Raw genomic sequence first — 15734 nt, forward strand, 5'->3', positions numbered from 1 at the left:
TTTATTGTGGCCTTCACTTCTGAATTGCCAGGCCTGACACACTGAGTCCCATCTCTATGAACTTTCTGAAGCTGCCAGGATACTATGAAGTTCAAAAATAAAACCCACGCTCTATTACTATTATTTATATTACAGCACCAATCTACAGTCATGTTGAAATAAAGCCTCTACCTTGAGGGGCTTACACTTCAATTTAGTTTTCAGAGAACTAATTTCACTTACAGAGAGAGAGCAGTGATAAAATGATGTTTCAATACAGCCTAATGTATGCTTCACTGTTTCCAGCCAGGAGATGAACAAATAAAAGATGACTGCTATGACACAGTATTTATTCTTCTTGATGTATATTTACCCAGATTAGTTTCCACGGTAACAAACAGAGCACATGACCCAGCAATAAAAACTTATTGGCGGAGGGAGGGGAAGGAAGGATCTTACATCTAATATTTTTTTAAAACCCTGATAATTACCGGAATCCTTTTATCCGTATTTTGGTACTCAGGGATAGAGTAGGTACTTTCAGAGAAAGCTGGAGACTTTAAATGCAGTCTGACCACTGCTTCCTCATTAGTATTAGTATATAGACCTTGATATCCCAACAGCCCAGGGGTGTCTCCTTGTACGACAGATGATTTGTTGTGCTTCATTTCAAAGTCTGTGCTGTGTACACTATCAACTTCTGAGAAGGGTGTTAAGTGAAGACTTGGTTGAAGTTCTGTGCTTGTCTCCTGCTTTCTCACAATCTCAGGTGAGTCCCATGAAGTCATATCCATGACTAAACATTTAAAGTCCTTGGGTGACTCTTTATCATGCTCTGTGTTTTGTGAAAGATTGTTCAACTTGCATTTCATAGAGTCTGGAGTTTGATGAAATTCCAAGATTTGCTGACACTGTTTTTTCAGATCTTGCAGTTCTCTGGCCTTGTCTGTCATCTCTGCTTCCTGAGTCAGGAGTGTCTCTTGCAGTTGCTTAATCTGAGTTTTCAGATTTCTGCTGTGAGTCTTCAAGTCAGCTATAGCTGCATCTTTCTCCTAGAATGAAACAACACACATGCCCATCAATTTTCTGTTTCCTGAATTAAAATAAAAGTTCCCAAAAGTGAAAAAAATATTCAGCTTCTGAGAAGATTCTTTTAAAATGAAGTATCAAATTTGTTATTAATCCTAGCTATGATTTCAAGAACTAAGAAATAGTTCAACATACTTTCTCATGCCAGTTTGGCCTTTCTTTTACCTTTAAGCCAAGATAAATTAATGCATCTAACTCTTCAGAATAGCTACTGCAGTAAAACAAAAACATTTAATATAGATTATATTAGTACATGGCACAACAGCAATGTGTAAAGTAAACTGTTGATGTCAATTTTTGTAATTACTTCCCTTTTGGGTTTCGCTGGTATAGTGAAAAGTAGCTGGCCAACTTGTTTTTCGTTGTTTTATTTTTAAACAGAGACATCAAAACACATTACCACTGGTATGTGTGACATCTCCACTGAAGCAGGGCTTTCGTTGGAGAGAAGGGAGTTTCCCACCCACTTCTACAGAACTGAACTACTCATTAAAAAAATTAAATTGATCCCTTGTAGTTGTGAAGATTACATTCATTTGACATTAGGAAGGTTAACGAATGCAGGGTTCCCTTTCTAAACACAAAAAGAACAGGAGTAGTTGTGGCACCTGAGAGACTAACAAGTACTCCTGTTCTTTCTGCGGACACAGATTAACATGGCTGCTCTTCTAAACACAAATTGCTAAGGTGGTTTACAAAAGAACAGAACAAGCATATAGGGACAAAACCAAAAAAGGTAAGGCACAAAATAAGTTACACCGAGCAAGGGACATAAAAGGCAATATGAAGACGTTCTTTAAATACATTACAAGCAAGAGAATGACAAAGGAAAGTGAAGGTCCTCCACTTAGCAGGGAAGGAGAGCTAATAACTGATGACATCAGGAAAGCTGAGGTGTTTAATTACTATTTTGCTTCAGCCTTCAATAAAAAGATTAATGGTGATCAGATACTCAATATAATTAATATTAACAACAAGGGAGAAGGACTACAAGCCAAAATAGGGAAGGAACAGGTTAAGGAATATTTAAATACATTAAGATGTATTCAAGCTGGCGAGGCCTGCTAAAATTCACCCTAGGGTACTTAAGGAGCTAGCTGAAGCACTCCTGGCACCATTAGAATTATCCTGGAAAATTCATGAGGGGCAGATGAGATCCCAGAGGACTGGACAAGAGCAAACTTCCTACCTATCTTTAAAAAGGGAAACAAAGAGGACTCAGTGAATTACAGACCTGTCAACCTAACTTTGATTGTTTTATAATTTGATCCAGTATCTTTCCAGGTATCAATTTGTAAGCCGCTAGAGGGTAACAGGGTCATAAGGAAGAATCAGCACGGAACTGTCAAGAACAAATCATGCCAAATCAATGTCATTTCCTTCTTTGACACGTTCCTGGCCTAGTGGATTGGAAGAAGCAGTAAACATGATAGATCTTGATTTCAGCAAGGCTTTTGACACAATCCTACATGACATTCGGACAGTGATTAATTGTTCTCCATGTCCACTAAAGGTAGGACAAGTAGTAATCAGCTTAATCTGCAGCAAGGGAGATTTGTAGATATTAGGAAAAACTTTTTAACTATAAGAGTAATTAAATTCTGGAATAGATTTCCAAGAGAGGTTTTGGAAGTCCCAACATTGTAGGTTTTTAAGAACAGGTTGGACAAAAACCTATCAGGGATGGTCTAAGTGTACTTGGTCCTGCCCCAGCACAGCAGGCTGCACTTGATGACTTCTTGATGCCCCTTCTAGTCCTAGTTTTTATGATTCGATGCTCCTGTCATGAAACTGCCCTGAGGCTCAAATCCTCACCCAAGTGCACAGCCAGTAGGTGCACAGCCACTCTGTGCACAGTAGAGTAAGTTCCTATGACGTTTGGAAGCAATGCTACCCCACAGGCTGCTCTGTAACTGCCAATCTAGCCTCTTGGGTATAGTAGTGTCTATGACAGTTCCATCCACATTGTGGCAGAAACTGGTGGATACACATGTTGGTGGACCCACCAACCTTGCCCCCAAATTTTAGTTCTGCAGTAACCCGCAGAGAACACGTGCATAGCAGCATATAACATGTCAGCCATCCCCAGACCCTTACACACCTCTTACCAACCACATGAACAAGGAAGTTAAGTATTCTGGCTAGTAACCTATTGGATGATTTCTCAACAGCTTCCTGAGCCAGTAGAAAAGACGGTTACTCACCTTTGTAACTGTTGTTCTTCAAGATGTGTTGCTCATATCCATTCCAATTAGGTGTGTGCGAGCCGCGTGCACGTTCGTCGGAGACTTTTTACCCTAACAACACTCGGTGGGCCGGCAGGTCACCCCCTGGAGTGGCACTGGTATGGCGCCTGATATATACCCCTGCCGGCCGGCCCGCTCCTCAGTTCCTTCTTGCCGGCTACTCCGACAGTGGGGAAGGAGGGCGGGTGTGGAATGGATATGAGCAAAACATCTCGAAGAACAACAGTTACAAAGGTAAGTAACAGTCTTTTCTTCTTCGAGTGCTTGCTCATATCCATTCCAATTAGGTGATTCCCAAGCCTTACCTAGGCGGTGGGGTCGGAGCGAGACGTTGCGGAACGTAAGACCGCTGAGCTGAAGGTGGCATCGTCTCTAGACTGTTGGGCCAATGTGTAGTGCGATGCAAACGTATGGATGGAAGACCAGGTGGCCGCACGGCAGATGTCCTGTATGGGAACATGGGCCAGGAACGCGGCAGATGAGGCTTGAGCGCGGGTAGAATGGGCAGTGAGATGGCCCGACTGAGTATGAGCCAAGTCATAGCAAGCCCGAATACACGATGTAACCCAAGATGCAATACGCTGTGAGGAGATTGCCATGCCCTTCATACATTCTGCCACCGCCACAAATAGCTGAGGTGAGCGTCGGAAGGGCTTGGTCCTCTCGATGTAGAAGGCGAGAGCCCTTCGGACATCCAAGGTATGGAGCTGTTGCTCTCGTCGTGATGAATGCGGCTTTGGACAAAAGACTGGCAGGAAGATGTCCTGGTTAACATGAAAGGCGGAGACGACCTTAGGGAGGAATGCCGGGTGCGGTCGCAGCTGTACCTTGTCCTTATGGAACACAGTATATGGAGGATCCACAGTCAGTGCACGAAGCTCCGAGACTCGTCTAGCCAAGGTAATAGCAACTAGGAAAGCTACTTTCCAGGACAGGTACAGCAGCGAGCATGTGGCCAAAGGCTCGAAAGGGGGCCCCAAGAGCCTGGTTAAGGCAAGGTTCGGGTCCCAGGTACGGGTAGGCCGTTTGACCTGCGGGTATAGTCGCTCCAAGCCCTTGAGGAATCTTGAAACTATAGGGTGAGAAAAAACGGAACTGCCAGCTTCGCCCAGATGGAAGGTGGATATAGCCGCCAGATGTACTCGTAGAGAAGAGATCGCGAATCTCTGCTGTTTGAGAGACCACACGTAGCCCAGGATAGTGGGGACTAATGCAGAATGCGGAGAATGGCCATGCTGGTTACACCAGTGGCAGAAGCACTTCCATTTTGCAAGGTATGTCAAGTGTGTGGAGGGCTTCCTGCTACCCAGCAACACCTGGTGTAGTGCAGCGGAACAGCACAACTCCGACTGGTTTAACCAGACAGGGGCCATGCAGTCAGATGAAGGGACTGCAGGTCCGGATGGTGCATCCTGCCGAAGTCTTGTGTGATCAGGTCCGGCCAAAGCGGCAGGGGAATTTTCTGCCAGGGACAGGTCGAGCAGCATGGTGTATCAGTGATGCCTCGGCCACGCAGGAGCAATCAGGATGAGGTGAGCTCTGTCCCTTCAGAGTTTGAGCAGGACTCGGTGGACAAGAGGAAAGGGTGGAAAGGCATAACAGAGGCGGCCCGTCCACGGGATCAGGAACACGTCTGACAGGGAGCCCAGGGAGCGACCCTGTAGAAAGCAGAACACCTGGCATTTCCTGTTCATTCTGGATGCAAACAGGTCTATGTGGGGAAAGCCCCACCTCCAGAAAATCGAATGGAGAACATCCGGACGGATGGACCATTCGTGGGATAGGAAGGATCTGCTCAGGTGATCCGCAAGGGTGTTCCGTACCCCCGGGAGAAAGGAGGCCACTAGATGTATGGAGTGGGCTATACAAAAGTCCCACAGGCGTATTGCTTCCTGACACAGAGGGGAGGACCGGGTCCCGCCCTGCTTGTTGATGTAATACATAGCCGTTGTGTTGCGCTGTTCACGGACAACACAACAGCCGTGTAGATGGTGCTGAAACGCTTGGCATGCCAGTCGGACCACTCTCAGCTCTCGCACATTGATGAGGAGCGTCAGTTCCCGTGGTGACCAGAGGCCTTGGGTGTGCAGGAGCCCTAGGTGGGCACCCCAGCCCAGCGAGGACACATCCGTTGTTAGGGACGCGGAGGGCTGGGGAGAATGAAACGGCAGGCCCGCACACACTCGGGATGACGTCTTCCACCAGTCGAGGGAGCCTAGAACATCCGGCAGAATCGTCAGGATCGTGTCTATGGCGTCCCTGCCTGGCCAATAGACCAACGCGAGCCAGGTTTGCAGAGGGTGCATGCGCAGTCTTGCATGCCTCGTGACGAAGGTGCATGCAGCCATGTGCCCCAGGAGAGCAAGGCAAGTACGAGAGAAGTGGTTAGAAAGCTTTGCAGACTTTCGACAAGGGAGACTATGGCTTGGAACCGGTGCAGGGGTAAACTGGCTGTTGCAAGGTTGGAGTCCAGCATTGCCCCGATAAATTCTATCCTCTGCATAAGCACCAGAGTGGACTTGTCCAAGCTGATGATCAAGCCTAGACTCACAAACAGCTCCCTGATGATGGCGACATGGCCGAGCACCTGCATCTCCGAAGTCCCTCGGATAAGCCAATCGTCGAGGTAAGGGAAGACGTGTATTCGATGACGGGGCAGGGAAGCAACGACGACCGCCATACACTTGATGAAGACCCGAGGGGCCGAGGAAAGACCAAAGGGAGGGACAGTAAACTGGTAGTGACCCTGCTTTACCACAAAGAGCAGATACCTCCTGTGCGAGGGATAAATTGCAATGTGGAAATATGCGTCCTTCATGTTGAGAGCGGCGTACCAATCTCCGGGATCCAGGGAAGGAATGATGGTTCCTAAGGATACCATGCAGAACTTGAACTTTTTGATGAATTTGTTCAGTCCTCGCAGGTCCAGGATGGGCCGGAGGTCCCCTTTGGACTTGGGAATTAAGAAATACTGGGAATAAAACCCCTAGCCCCTTAACTCCTCTGGCACCTCCTCTATAGCTCCGATGAATAGGAGCTTGCAAACCTCCTGGATGATGAGTTGCTCATGAGAGGGGTCCCTGAAGAGGGACGAGGAGAGGGGCTGGGGGGAGAAATAAACTGAAGACGGTATCCAAGCTCCACCGTGCGTAGGACCCAACATCCGAGGTCAGCTGGGACCACGCCGGGAGGAACGGAGAGAGGCGGCTGTAAAAATGAAGAGGATCCAGGGAGGGAATTGGTACACTGCTCTCGGGCGCACCCTCAAAAGTTTGCTTTAGGTCCCTGCGGTGGTTTGGTGGGACTGGAATTGTTGCCACCTTGAGGTCCAGACTGACGTCTGCGGGTCGTGCGGCCTCGTCGCCGGGCAAGATCCTGTCTTGGTCGAGGCGGGGGGTAAAGGCGCTGAGGTTGTGAGCGGAAGGACAGTCTGTGAGTATGAGGTGTATACATTCCCAGCGAACGCATGATAACCCAGTTGTCCTTCAGACTCTGTAGTCTGGGATCTGTCTTTTGTGAGAATAGACCTTGCCCGTCAAATGGCAAGTCTTGGATGATATATTGTAGCTCAGGCGGTAGGCCGGACGCTTGTAACCAAGATATGCGACGCATGACTATGCCAGATGCGAGCATTCTGGCTGCCAAATCGGCAGCATCTAGGGAGGCTTGCAGTGTGGTTCTAGCGATCCTCTTCCCCTCCTCTAGGAGAGCTGAAAACTCCTGACGTGAGTCCTGGGGAACCAACTCGGTAAATTTGCCGACAGCTTCCCAGGTGTTATAGCTGTATCGGCTTAAGAGGGCCTGTTGGTTCACCACACAGAGTTGAAGGCCTCCCACAGAGTAGATTTTCCGGCCCAGCAAATCCATGTGCCTGGCCTCCCTAGATTTTGGCACGGGAGCTTGCTGGCCGTGGTGCTCTCGTTCGTTGACTGATTGTACCACCAACAAGCAGGGGACGGGGTGCACGTAGAGGTACTCATACCCCTTGGAGGGCATCATGTACTTTCGTTCCACTCCTCTGGCTGTGGGTGGGGTGAAAGCTGGGGACTGCCAGATGGTGTCTGCCTTGGCTTGGATCAATTTGGTGAAGGGGAGGGCCACCCTGGTCGGTGCTTCTGCGGATAATATGCTAACCACCGGGTCCTCCACTTCAGGAACTTCCTCTATGGGAAGATTTATATTCTGGGCAACACGCCACAGAAGGTCCTGATGCGCTCGGAGATCAATTGGCGGGAGCCCCGATTATGATGTGCCCGCTACCGCCTCATACGGGGAAGAGGAGGATGATAACCCAGGGAAGAGTGGTTCTTGCACTGAAGCCTCGTCCTAGGGGACCTCCATTTCTGGAACGTCATGCTGCACCAGGGGATGCGCAGGGTCTTCCTCCATACCAGAGTGGGGAGGCCGGCTGATTGTGGCCTCTGGTGCACGGTGCTCCGAGTGGCTGGAGCGTGCTGGGCCCATAGGCTCACCCTGGGCTTGGTGATAGGCCCAAGGCTTCCATGGTCCATGGTCTGGGTGGGCCTGTGCATCTGAACCCTCGTAGGAGGTGCTGTCCGTGTGTGAGGAGGCGGACGGGTGACGCGATGGCCACGGAGGAGCTGATGTTGACTGGGCCAGGTCTCTGCGCCTATAGAGCTCGTCTCTACGTGGTACCGGTGAGCGGTACCGGGAACCATGGCGGTATCTGGAGCGGGACCAGGACGGGGACCTTCTACCAGCACGGTGCCGGGAGGACGATCAGTGCCTTATATCGTCGTGCTGAGATCGGCTGCGGTAAGTATGTTGGTGCCACGATCTGGACCAGTGCAGAGAGTACCACGATGGCGACCGGGATCTCGAGTGGTGCCACGAGTACGATCGGTTCTGTGGAGAACGGTACCGGGACTGCAAGCGGCGCTGGGATCTTGAGCGATGACAAGGCCGAGAGTGATCTCGGGATCTAAAGCGGGACCGACGGTGTTCAGTGGTGCCCGGTGAACGTGGTCACACCATGGTGGGCTTGCCCAACGACTGAATAACCTGCACCGGCGGTGCCGGGGGTTGGGGCAATTCGGGCTCTGTCAGAGCGATAAGGTCGCGCGCCGCAGAGAAGGTCTCCGGCGTGGAGGGCGCGACAAGCTCAACCACAGCGCGTGCTGGGGAGCTGGTAGGCACCGGACTCAACGGCTCCTGTGAAGCTGGAATCAACGGTGCAGAGATAAGTGGTGCCGCAGCAGATGATGGTGCCGGGCGGTCCGTCTTGGAAGTACGCTCCGACTGCGGTGTAGCTGTAGTTGCGGCAGGAGCCTTGTGCTTCTTGCTCCTCGGGAAAAGGGAGCGGTGCCGGCTGGAGTGTTGGGCCGGTGAAGGGTGGGGGAGTGGAGCCTTTATCAGTGCCGGGCGGTCCGGTGCGGAAGAGATACTTGGTCCCGATGCTGGAGTCGGTGCCGACGATGGAGGAGTCAAAGCTGCCTCCATCAAAAGCTGTTTTAGGCGAATGTCCCGTTCCCTCTTTGTCCGGGGCTTGAACGCCTTGCAGATCTGGCACTTGTCCGCAAGATGGGATTCGCCTAGGCACTTCAGACAGGAGTTGTGCAGATCTCCTGCAGGCATCGGCCGATGACAGGCCGCACAAGGCTTGAAACCCGGTGAACCGGGTATGGGCCCCGGTACCGGGGGAGGAGAAGGGGCGAGCCCCTGATCCTCTTTAACTATATACACAACTATAAAAAATAACTTTAAATACTAACTAGAACTATAGTAAAAGAACTATATACACAATACTATACAAGAGAGTGAATCGCTAGGGAGGTGGAGAACAGCTAAGCTGTGCTCCACTGTTTCAACAACCGACACGGGCGGTAAGAAGGAACTGAGGAGCGGATGGGCCGGCAGGGGTATATATAAGGCGCCATACCGGCGCCACTCCAGGGGGCGACCTGCCGGCCCACCGAGTGTTGCTAGGGTAAAAAGTCTCTGATGAATGTGCACGCGGCGCGCACACACCTAATTGGAATGGATATGAGCAAGCACTCGAAGAAGAACTGAATCTTCTAGAGTCACACTGAATCTGACCCATCATCTTTCTAGCCTTCTATATTTATAATAGTAGCTTCTAAAAATACTACAATTATGAATAATTAAGTACTAAAGGATATATAAAATAATATACAAAAAGTATTAACATGAAGAATACAGACAACTTGTGGACATCTGAACAGTACTGCAGCCTTTATGATCTGAGATTCTACAGATCTCATTTCCAACACTGACATTTGGATCTTATTTCTATCTGAAACCTTTGCTTTAATAACCAGGACTCAAAGATTCTCTTTGAAACCACTTCAATATTAACAATTGGAGAAAATGGGCATTGATGAAAAATGTGCCAAATTAGCTCTCAGTCCCTTTTACCCTATTACTATTCCAACATACCTTTATGTCCTCCAGTATTTTACCAGTCTGTTCTTCACTTAATTCTAATTCCTTTTTCACACAGGCTAATTCAGACTTAAGTTCTTCCTGATGCAATGTCATCTTTGTGATTAGATCTTTGTGGTTTTCCGAAGTGTTTGTTGCCTCTAACTGTACCAGAATCTGTAAAAGAAAAAACAATTGTAGGTTGCTCTTTTAAAAAGTGAGCCATTTCCACATTGGTGGACTTTATTTTCTGTCAGTTTTGGAATTCCTTATCCAAGCATCAACTACAATAACTGTCATTTAAAAAAACTAAATTTCCATAAGCAACGTTTCTATAAAAGTGTTGATAACTTATGGAGTTTAAACAAAAATGTGTTTCAAGTTATTACTGTATCTGTTTATTTTACAAAAGGCAGAGAATGAGGACAGATACACTTCACACACTAGGGGAGGATTTCACCACATAATCTTCAGCACAACCTGTGTGGTTCTGCTTATAAATCCAAGTGTGTATTTAGTATTAGCACTGTACCATCACTAATTTGAGCTTCTAGTAACATTAACCAATGACAATTTGAGATCAAATAATTCTATTCCTATTTCAGGATAGCAGTATCAGCACTGCCTTCCTTAATGTTGATGCCAACAGAATACGTATGCTATTTATTATATGACTCATTACAAGAAAGGTCTGAGGAGAGGTATAAAGCACATGTTCTAAGCATGGCTGTATATAAAACAGTCACCCTCTCTAATGTTTTAAGAAGCTGAGCAAATGCAACATTTGGACAGGCCGTGTGGTCTAGTGCTTAGGGCAACAGACTGAGCTCAGACACCTGGATTTTCATCCTGGTTCTGCCACTAATCTGCTGTGTGACCCTCTGTAAGGTCACTTCACCTTGTGCCTCTGTTTTCCCTCCCACTCTCTGTCTCACTCATCTATTCGCACAATAAGTCCTTTACAATAATCATACCACGTGCCCATACAGTGTGTAGTACAATGGGGAATTGATCTCCATTAGGGCCTCCAACTACTGTAATACAAATAATTATTAAAACATTTGTTTTGCTTAAGGATTAATACTTTCTATAACCACTTAAGAAGGTGCAGACCCATTGTACAGAAGCACACATCTACAGAGGAACAATATATATGCAAGTGAATGTAGGCAGTATTAGTATTTGCCATGTCCAAAGTGTACCTGAAGAAAACAGGAATGCAACATCAGTGAAGTCTAACTAAATTCACTATTGCTACCTAAGTGATAAGCTACAAAAGCCTAACTAGTGAATCGCTCCAAATGTTAACAGAGTAATTTCTCAACCTATAATGAGCTACACACCGTTGTGATGCTTGCACTGTGAAGTAGTATATGAAAGTAGAATGATGTAACTATAATGTTTTATGACCTCATGGCAGGTGTGCATGCATGTTTTATATCAGTAAGACCATAATTAATGATCAGTTATTTTGCTTAAGTCTCAGTTGTTTTGCCCTGAATTGGACATTGTAGAGACTGTAATAATGCAGAGAAGTGTTTTGCCTAATCCACGTAGCATAATTGGTATCTGGTCTAAAAAAGCCACTTTCCTGCCAATCTGACTTTTATATGAGTATAGTTCTTTTGAAGTGGGCATCCTAAATCACAGAAAGGTTTCCACCTCATATGTGCATTCATACACCCAATCTCTCTCCCTCTGAGAGGGCTTAACCAGAGCAGGTTTGCTATGCATACTCCTGATACCACAAAGCACTCTTTGCTCTATTCCACCACCTCAGAGAAGCCTCAATCAGGCAGCAAATGTGTACATAATTGGCACCTGCAGGGCAAAGCAGAATATGCTCCAGAGAAGTGCTCTCCAGGTTAGGGCATCTAATGAAATTAACTGAGATCAAATGATCTTCTCTGATCAACTGATTCTACACAGAGGGAGGAAAAGGGAACCTTGGTGATCAATATCCTCACAATTTTTCAGCTGTGTCAAATTTTAGAGATGAGCTACAAACATGTGTTTTTAAGTAGATCTCCAAGACTACCAGAAAACAAGAGTTCGTTTATCAATGTTGAATTCCTTAGCTTATCTAGGTTGACACTATTAGTGCTCATGACATTTACCTTCACCCTTTCTTAAAATCCAGAATGGTGGAGGAAATCTACCACCACTGTAAATTTTATCCTTAGTGAAAGCACCAAATACCTCAATCTACACGTTTTATGCAGTGACAGCCAACAGTCACACTAGCATCACCACACCCGTGAATTTAATACTAGTTAGTGCCCAGTGTCAGAATAAAGTTTCTAACTTTACAAGTTAATAAGATCAGACAATAAATCTTTTAGACTTACCCAGAGAGATAAAAAACAAAATGTACTACATCAGAGCTGACTTGATACTTCAACATTTAAAAAAAGTTGTTAAAAAATAATGCATACCAATTTATCACTTTGGGAAACTGAAGCTGCAAATGACTGATCAGCATTTGCTCCTCTCTCTTCTCCCAATCTCTCCATTCCATTTGTATGAACCAGAACCTCTCCTTGTTTGAAGACCGATTTATGAAGTTTAGCTTCTTGATCATTACTTTGATCCTTTTCCTTGTAGGATTCCAGCTGTGAATAAAGGTCATCTCTTTCAGAGCGCAGGGCTTGGAGTTCTTTCAAAAACTCCTGAATCTGATCTTTCAATTTTATAGCATTTGCTTGAAGTTCATCTATTTCTCTCTGGTAAACTACTTCTTTCTGATTCAGTGTTTGAACCTTGAAATCAAGCCTGGAGACTTCTGATTGAAGGGTTTGAACTTCTTCAGCCTCAGTTTTCTGATGCAGATCCTTTTTTAACAGTTCATCTTCAAGTCTTGCAATCTTTTCTGTTAGGTGCTGTAATTCAGCTGCCTCCACTACTCTCTGCTCTGCTACTGTCTTAATCTGCAGATCGCTCTCTAAAAGAAGTGCTTCTCTTGCTCTCAGTGTATCTTCAAGCTCTTGAATGCGAGTGGACATGATCCCGATTTCACCATCTCTCTGAGAGAGGAGTGTTTTTAGAAGGCTGTACTCCTCCTGAAATGCATCATACTGTACTTTTAGGGACGTTAACTCTGCCAAGTGCTGCCTTGAAGACTCCTGTACATTTTGAAGATTTTGCTCTAAAATTTCCACCTCCATTTTAAACTGAGATTCCTTCTCTTCAAGCAGCTGCTGCAGGGCTTCTCTAGCAGTTGAGACAAGTTCTAATTCTTCCTGAAGTTCCTTCAGTTTGGAATGTAGCAATACAGCTTTCTTATTCTTATCTGAATGCTCCTGAAAATCTAGTGATCCTTTCTTCAACTCATTCTGAAGGTTCTCTGCCTGCTTCTCCAACCAAAGCAGGTTAAGGTTATCTTGGCTGTCACTAACTTCATGATACATGGGTCCAAGTTGTACCAGCTCCTTTTGAAGCTTCTCAATTACTCCATGAAGCTGCTCTACCTCTTCTGCTTTATCCCTATGCAGTCTTTCCTGGTCACCACGAAGGTGCTCAACGAGTAGCCTGAGTTCATCAATTTCAGATTTTCCATTTTCTACAACCTGAGAGAAAGAACAAGACTGAAATGCCAATGGTACACAGAGTTACTTCTGTTGAAGTATCAGAATTCCCACCACTTAAAAGTTCATTTACCAAAACAACATATGTGCAATTTCAGTTACTAGAAGGACCACATCTTCAAAGCAGCCAATCAATAAAACGGATTTAATAAGGGCAAGGTTTGAAAACCTTACCTGGTGCCTTGTAGCTAAAACACTAACTTCATTAACAGACATGAAAAAAGCCCCCACTCCCAAGCACAGTCCAGAGATAGTTCCCAGGTGAGAAAGCCAGTACATCCTCTTCCCTCCCTCTCACAGCTGGAAAGAGTGGGACCTCTCCGTTTCCCCAAAGAATGCTGTCCATCAACCTGACTTGCAAGGACAACCCCATCCTCCCCCCCCAAAATCAAATCTTTCACAATAGCTTAATTATGAGTGTGTTCACTTTCGTTCAATTTTCCTTACTCTTCTCGCAGCTGAAAAAGATGGACTTTGAATAGCTAAATATTTATTTTAAGTATTAGCATACCCACATAACATATACTATATAATTACATACTACTCACTAGTGTTTTAAAGGGGTTTTTGTTACATATGATTTTTAAAAAATTAATGAAAATACACATTTTCAACAAGTGTTTAACTCCAAGACTAAGAACTAAGCAGCTTCTCCCCTGAGCAGCATGCGCCAGAAGAGAGAAGGTACAAATCATACCAAAACTGAGAAACCCACATTTGGAAGGGGAAGCTACTCCCGAAACACCTCCATGTAGCCACCCCACTCTCTACTACAGCTTAAAATCGAAAGCTGAACTCTGTACTACCAGGATATTTTTGTCAGGGGGGCATTAAGGGGAAAGAGAACAACTGTTTAATGAACCATTTCCTCAAAACAGCACAAGTCTTTATGCAACCTTCTATGCAACAATTTAAGCTCTACTGCAAGTTTTTCCAGATTATTGAGAAGACGTGGCAAGCTGTATTAACAATAGCATAGGGATTTGGGGTACAGGAAGAAGGGGAGTGATCCCTTTGTTAAGGCTGATATCCAGGAGGGTCTGAGTTTTCCCATGGCTCTTGTCCCATTACAGGTTTTGGTGGTCATGTTCACCTGGCCATGCTACACTTCTGCCAGTCCACACCTCTGTGAGAAGAGGATAGGTTGGAGCTATGCAACAACCTGAGCTGCAGAGATTTTCACATATTTTCCTTTGAAATAAAAGGAAGAAATACATGGGTCTAAGTCAGCAACCTGATAAAATGGTAGCTAACTATTCATAATTGATTAGCTGAAGTGATTAGAGTTCAGTTCACCTTTAAATACCCAATATTATCTAGAAAAAGTGGTACACTGGGACACACTTTAAAAAGCAACACCCTGATAACATGATTTTTTTGTGTGCGCGCTCCTCATTTTGAGCCTCCAAAACAGAAAATCACTCACAGCTTTGGTCTTATGGTAATACTGGGAACCTAGTTAGCAAGATGAGTGAATGAGTTTCATTGGGTATGCTCTCATTTATCCAAATGGCCTGAGGGATCGTCAAAAGTTTTGGATAACTGAGTGATTGGCTAAATAGAAGTGCTATTTTGAGATGCAGTTTCAAAACACTTTATCAGTGATCTGGATGATGGGATGGATTGTACCCTCACCTAGTTCACAGATGACATTAAGCTGGGGGTGGGTGGAGGTAGATACACTGGAGGGCAGGGACAGAGTCCAGAATGACCTAGACAAATTGGAGGATTGGGCCAAAGAAATCTGATGAAGTTCAACAAGGACAAGTGCAAAGTCCTGCATTTAGGAAGGAAGAATCCCATGCACCGCTACAGGCTGGGGACTGACTGGCTAACCAGAAGTTCTGGAGAAAAGGATCTGGGGATTACAGTGGATGAGGAGCTGGATATGAGTCAGCAGTGTGCCCTTGTTGCCCAGAAGGCCAATGGCATACTGGACTATACGAGTAGGAGCACTGCCAACAGATCGAGGGAAGTGATTATTCCCCTCTATTTGGCACTGGTGAAGCCACACCCAGAGTACTGCATCCAGTTTTGGTCCCCCCACTCCAGAACAGATGTGGACAAATTGGAAAGAGTCCAGCAGAGGGCAAGGAAAATGATTCGGGAGCTGAGGCATATGACTAACGAGGAGAGGCTGAGGGAACTGGGGTTATTTAGTCTGCAGAAGAGAAGAGTGAGGAGAGATTTGATAGCAGCCTTCAACTACCTGAAAGAGGGTTCCAAAGAGGATGGATCTAGACTGTTCTCAGTGGCAGCAGATGACAGAACAAGGAGCAATGGTCTTAAGCTGCAGTGGGGGAGGTCTAGGTTGGATATTAGGAAACACTATCTCACTAGGAGGATGGTGAAGCACTGGAATGAGTTACCTAGGGAGGTGGAAGAATCTCCTTCCTTAAAGGTTTTTAATGTCCAGCTTGACAAAGCCTTGGCT

At 46.0% G+C, this 15734-nt stretch overlaps 1 protein-coding gene across 2 annotated transcripts in view; it reads right to left on the bottom strand.

Moving 5' to 3' along the window:
* The window catches only part of PCNT (pericentrin), a 276563-nt gene that overhangs the window by 65227 nt on the left and 195602 nt on the right, over positions 1-15734 (bottom strand). For both annotated transcript variants that reach the window (XM_030581110.1, XM_030581111.1), the window contains 3 exons: positions 12152-13282; positions 9732-9893; positions 471-1031 (listed from right to left, as the gene is read on the bottom strand). In XM_030581110.1, the coding sequence (XP_030436970.1) occupies positions 471-1031; positions 9732-9893; positions 12152-13282 (1854 nt within the window). The remainder of the gene's footprint in view (positions 1-470; positions 1032-9731; positions 9894-12151; positions 13283-15734) is intronic.

This window comes from Gopherus evgoodei, chromosome 11 (genome assembly GCF_007399415.2).
Source record: "Gopherus evgoodei ecotype Sinaloan lineage chromosome 11, rGopEvg1_v1.p, whole genome shotgun sequence".
Classification (NCBI taxonomy): domain Eukaryota; kingdom Metazoa; phylum Chordata; order Testudines; family Testudinidae; genus Gopherus; species Gopherus evgoodei.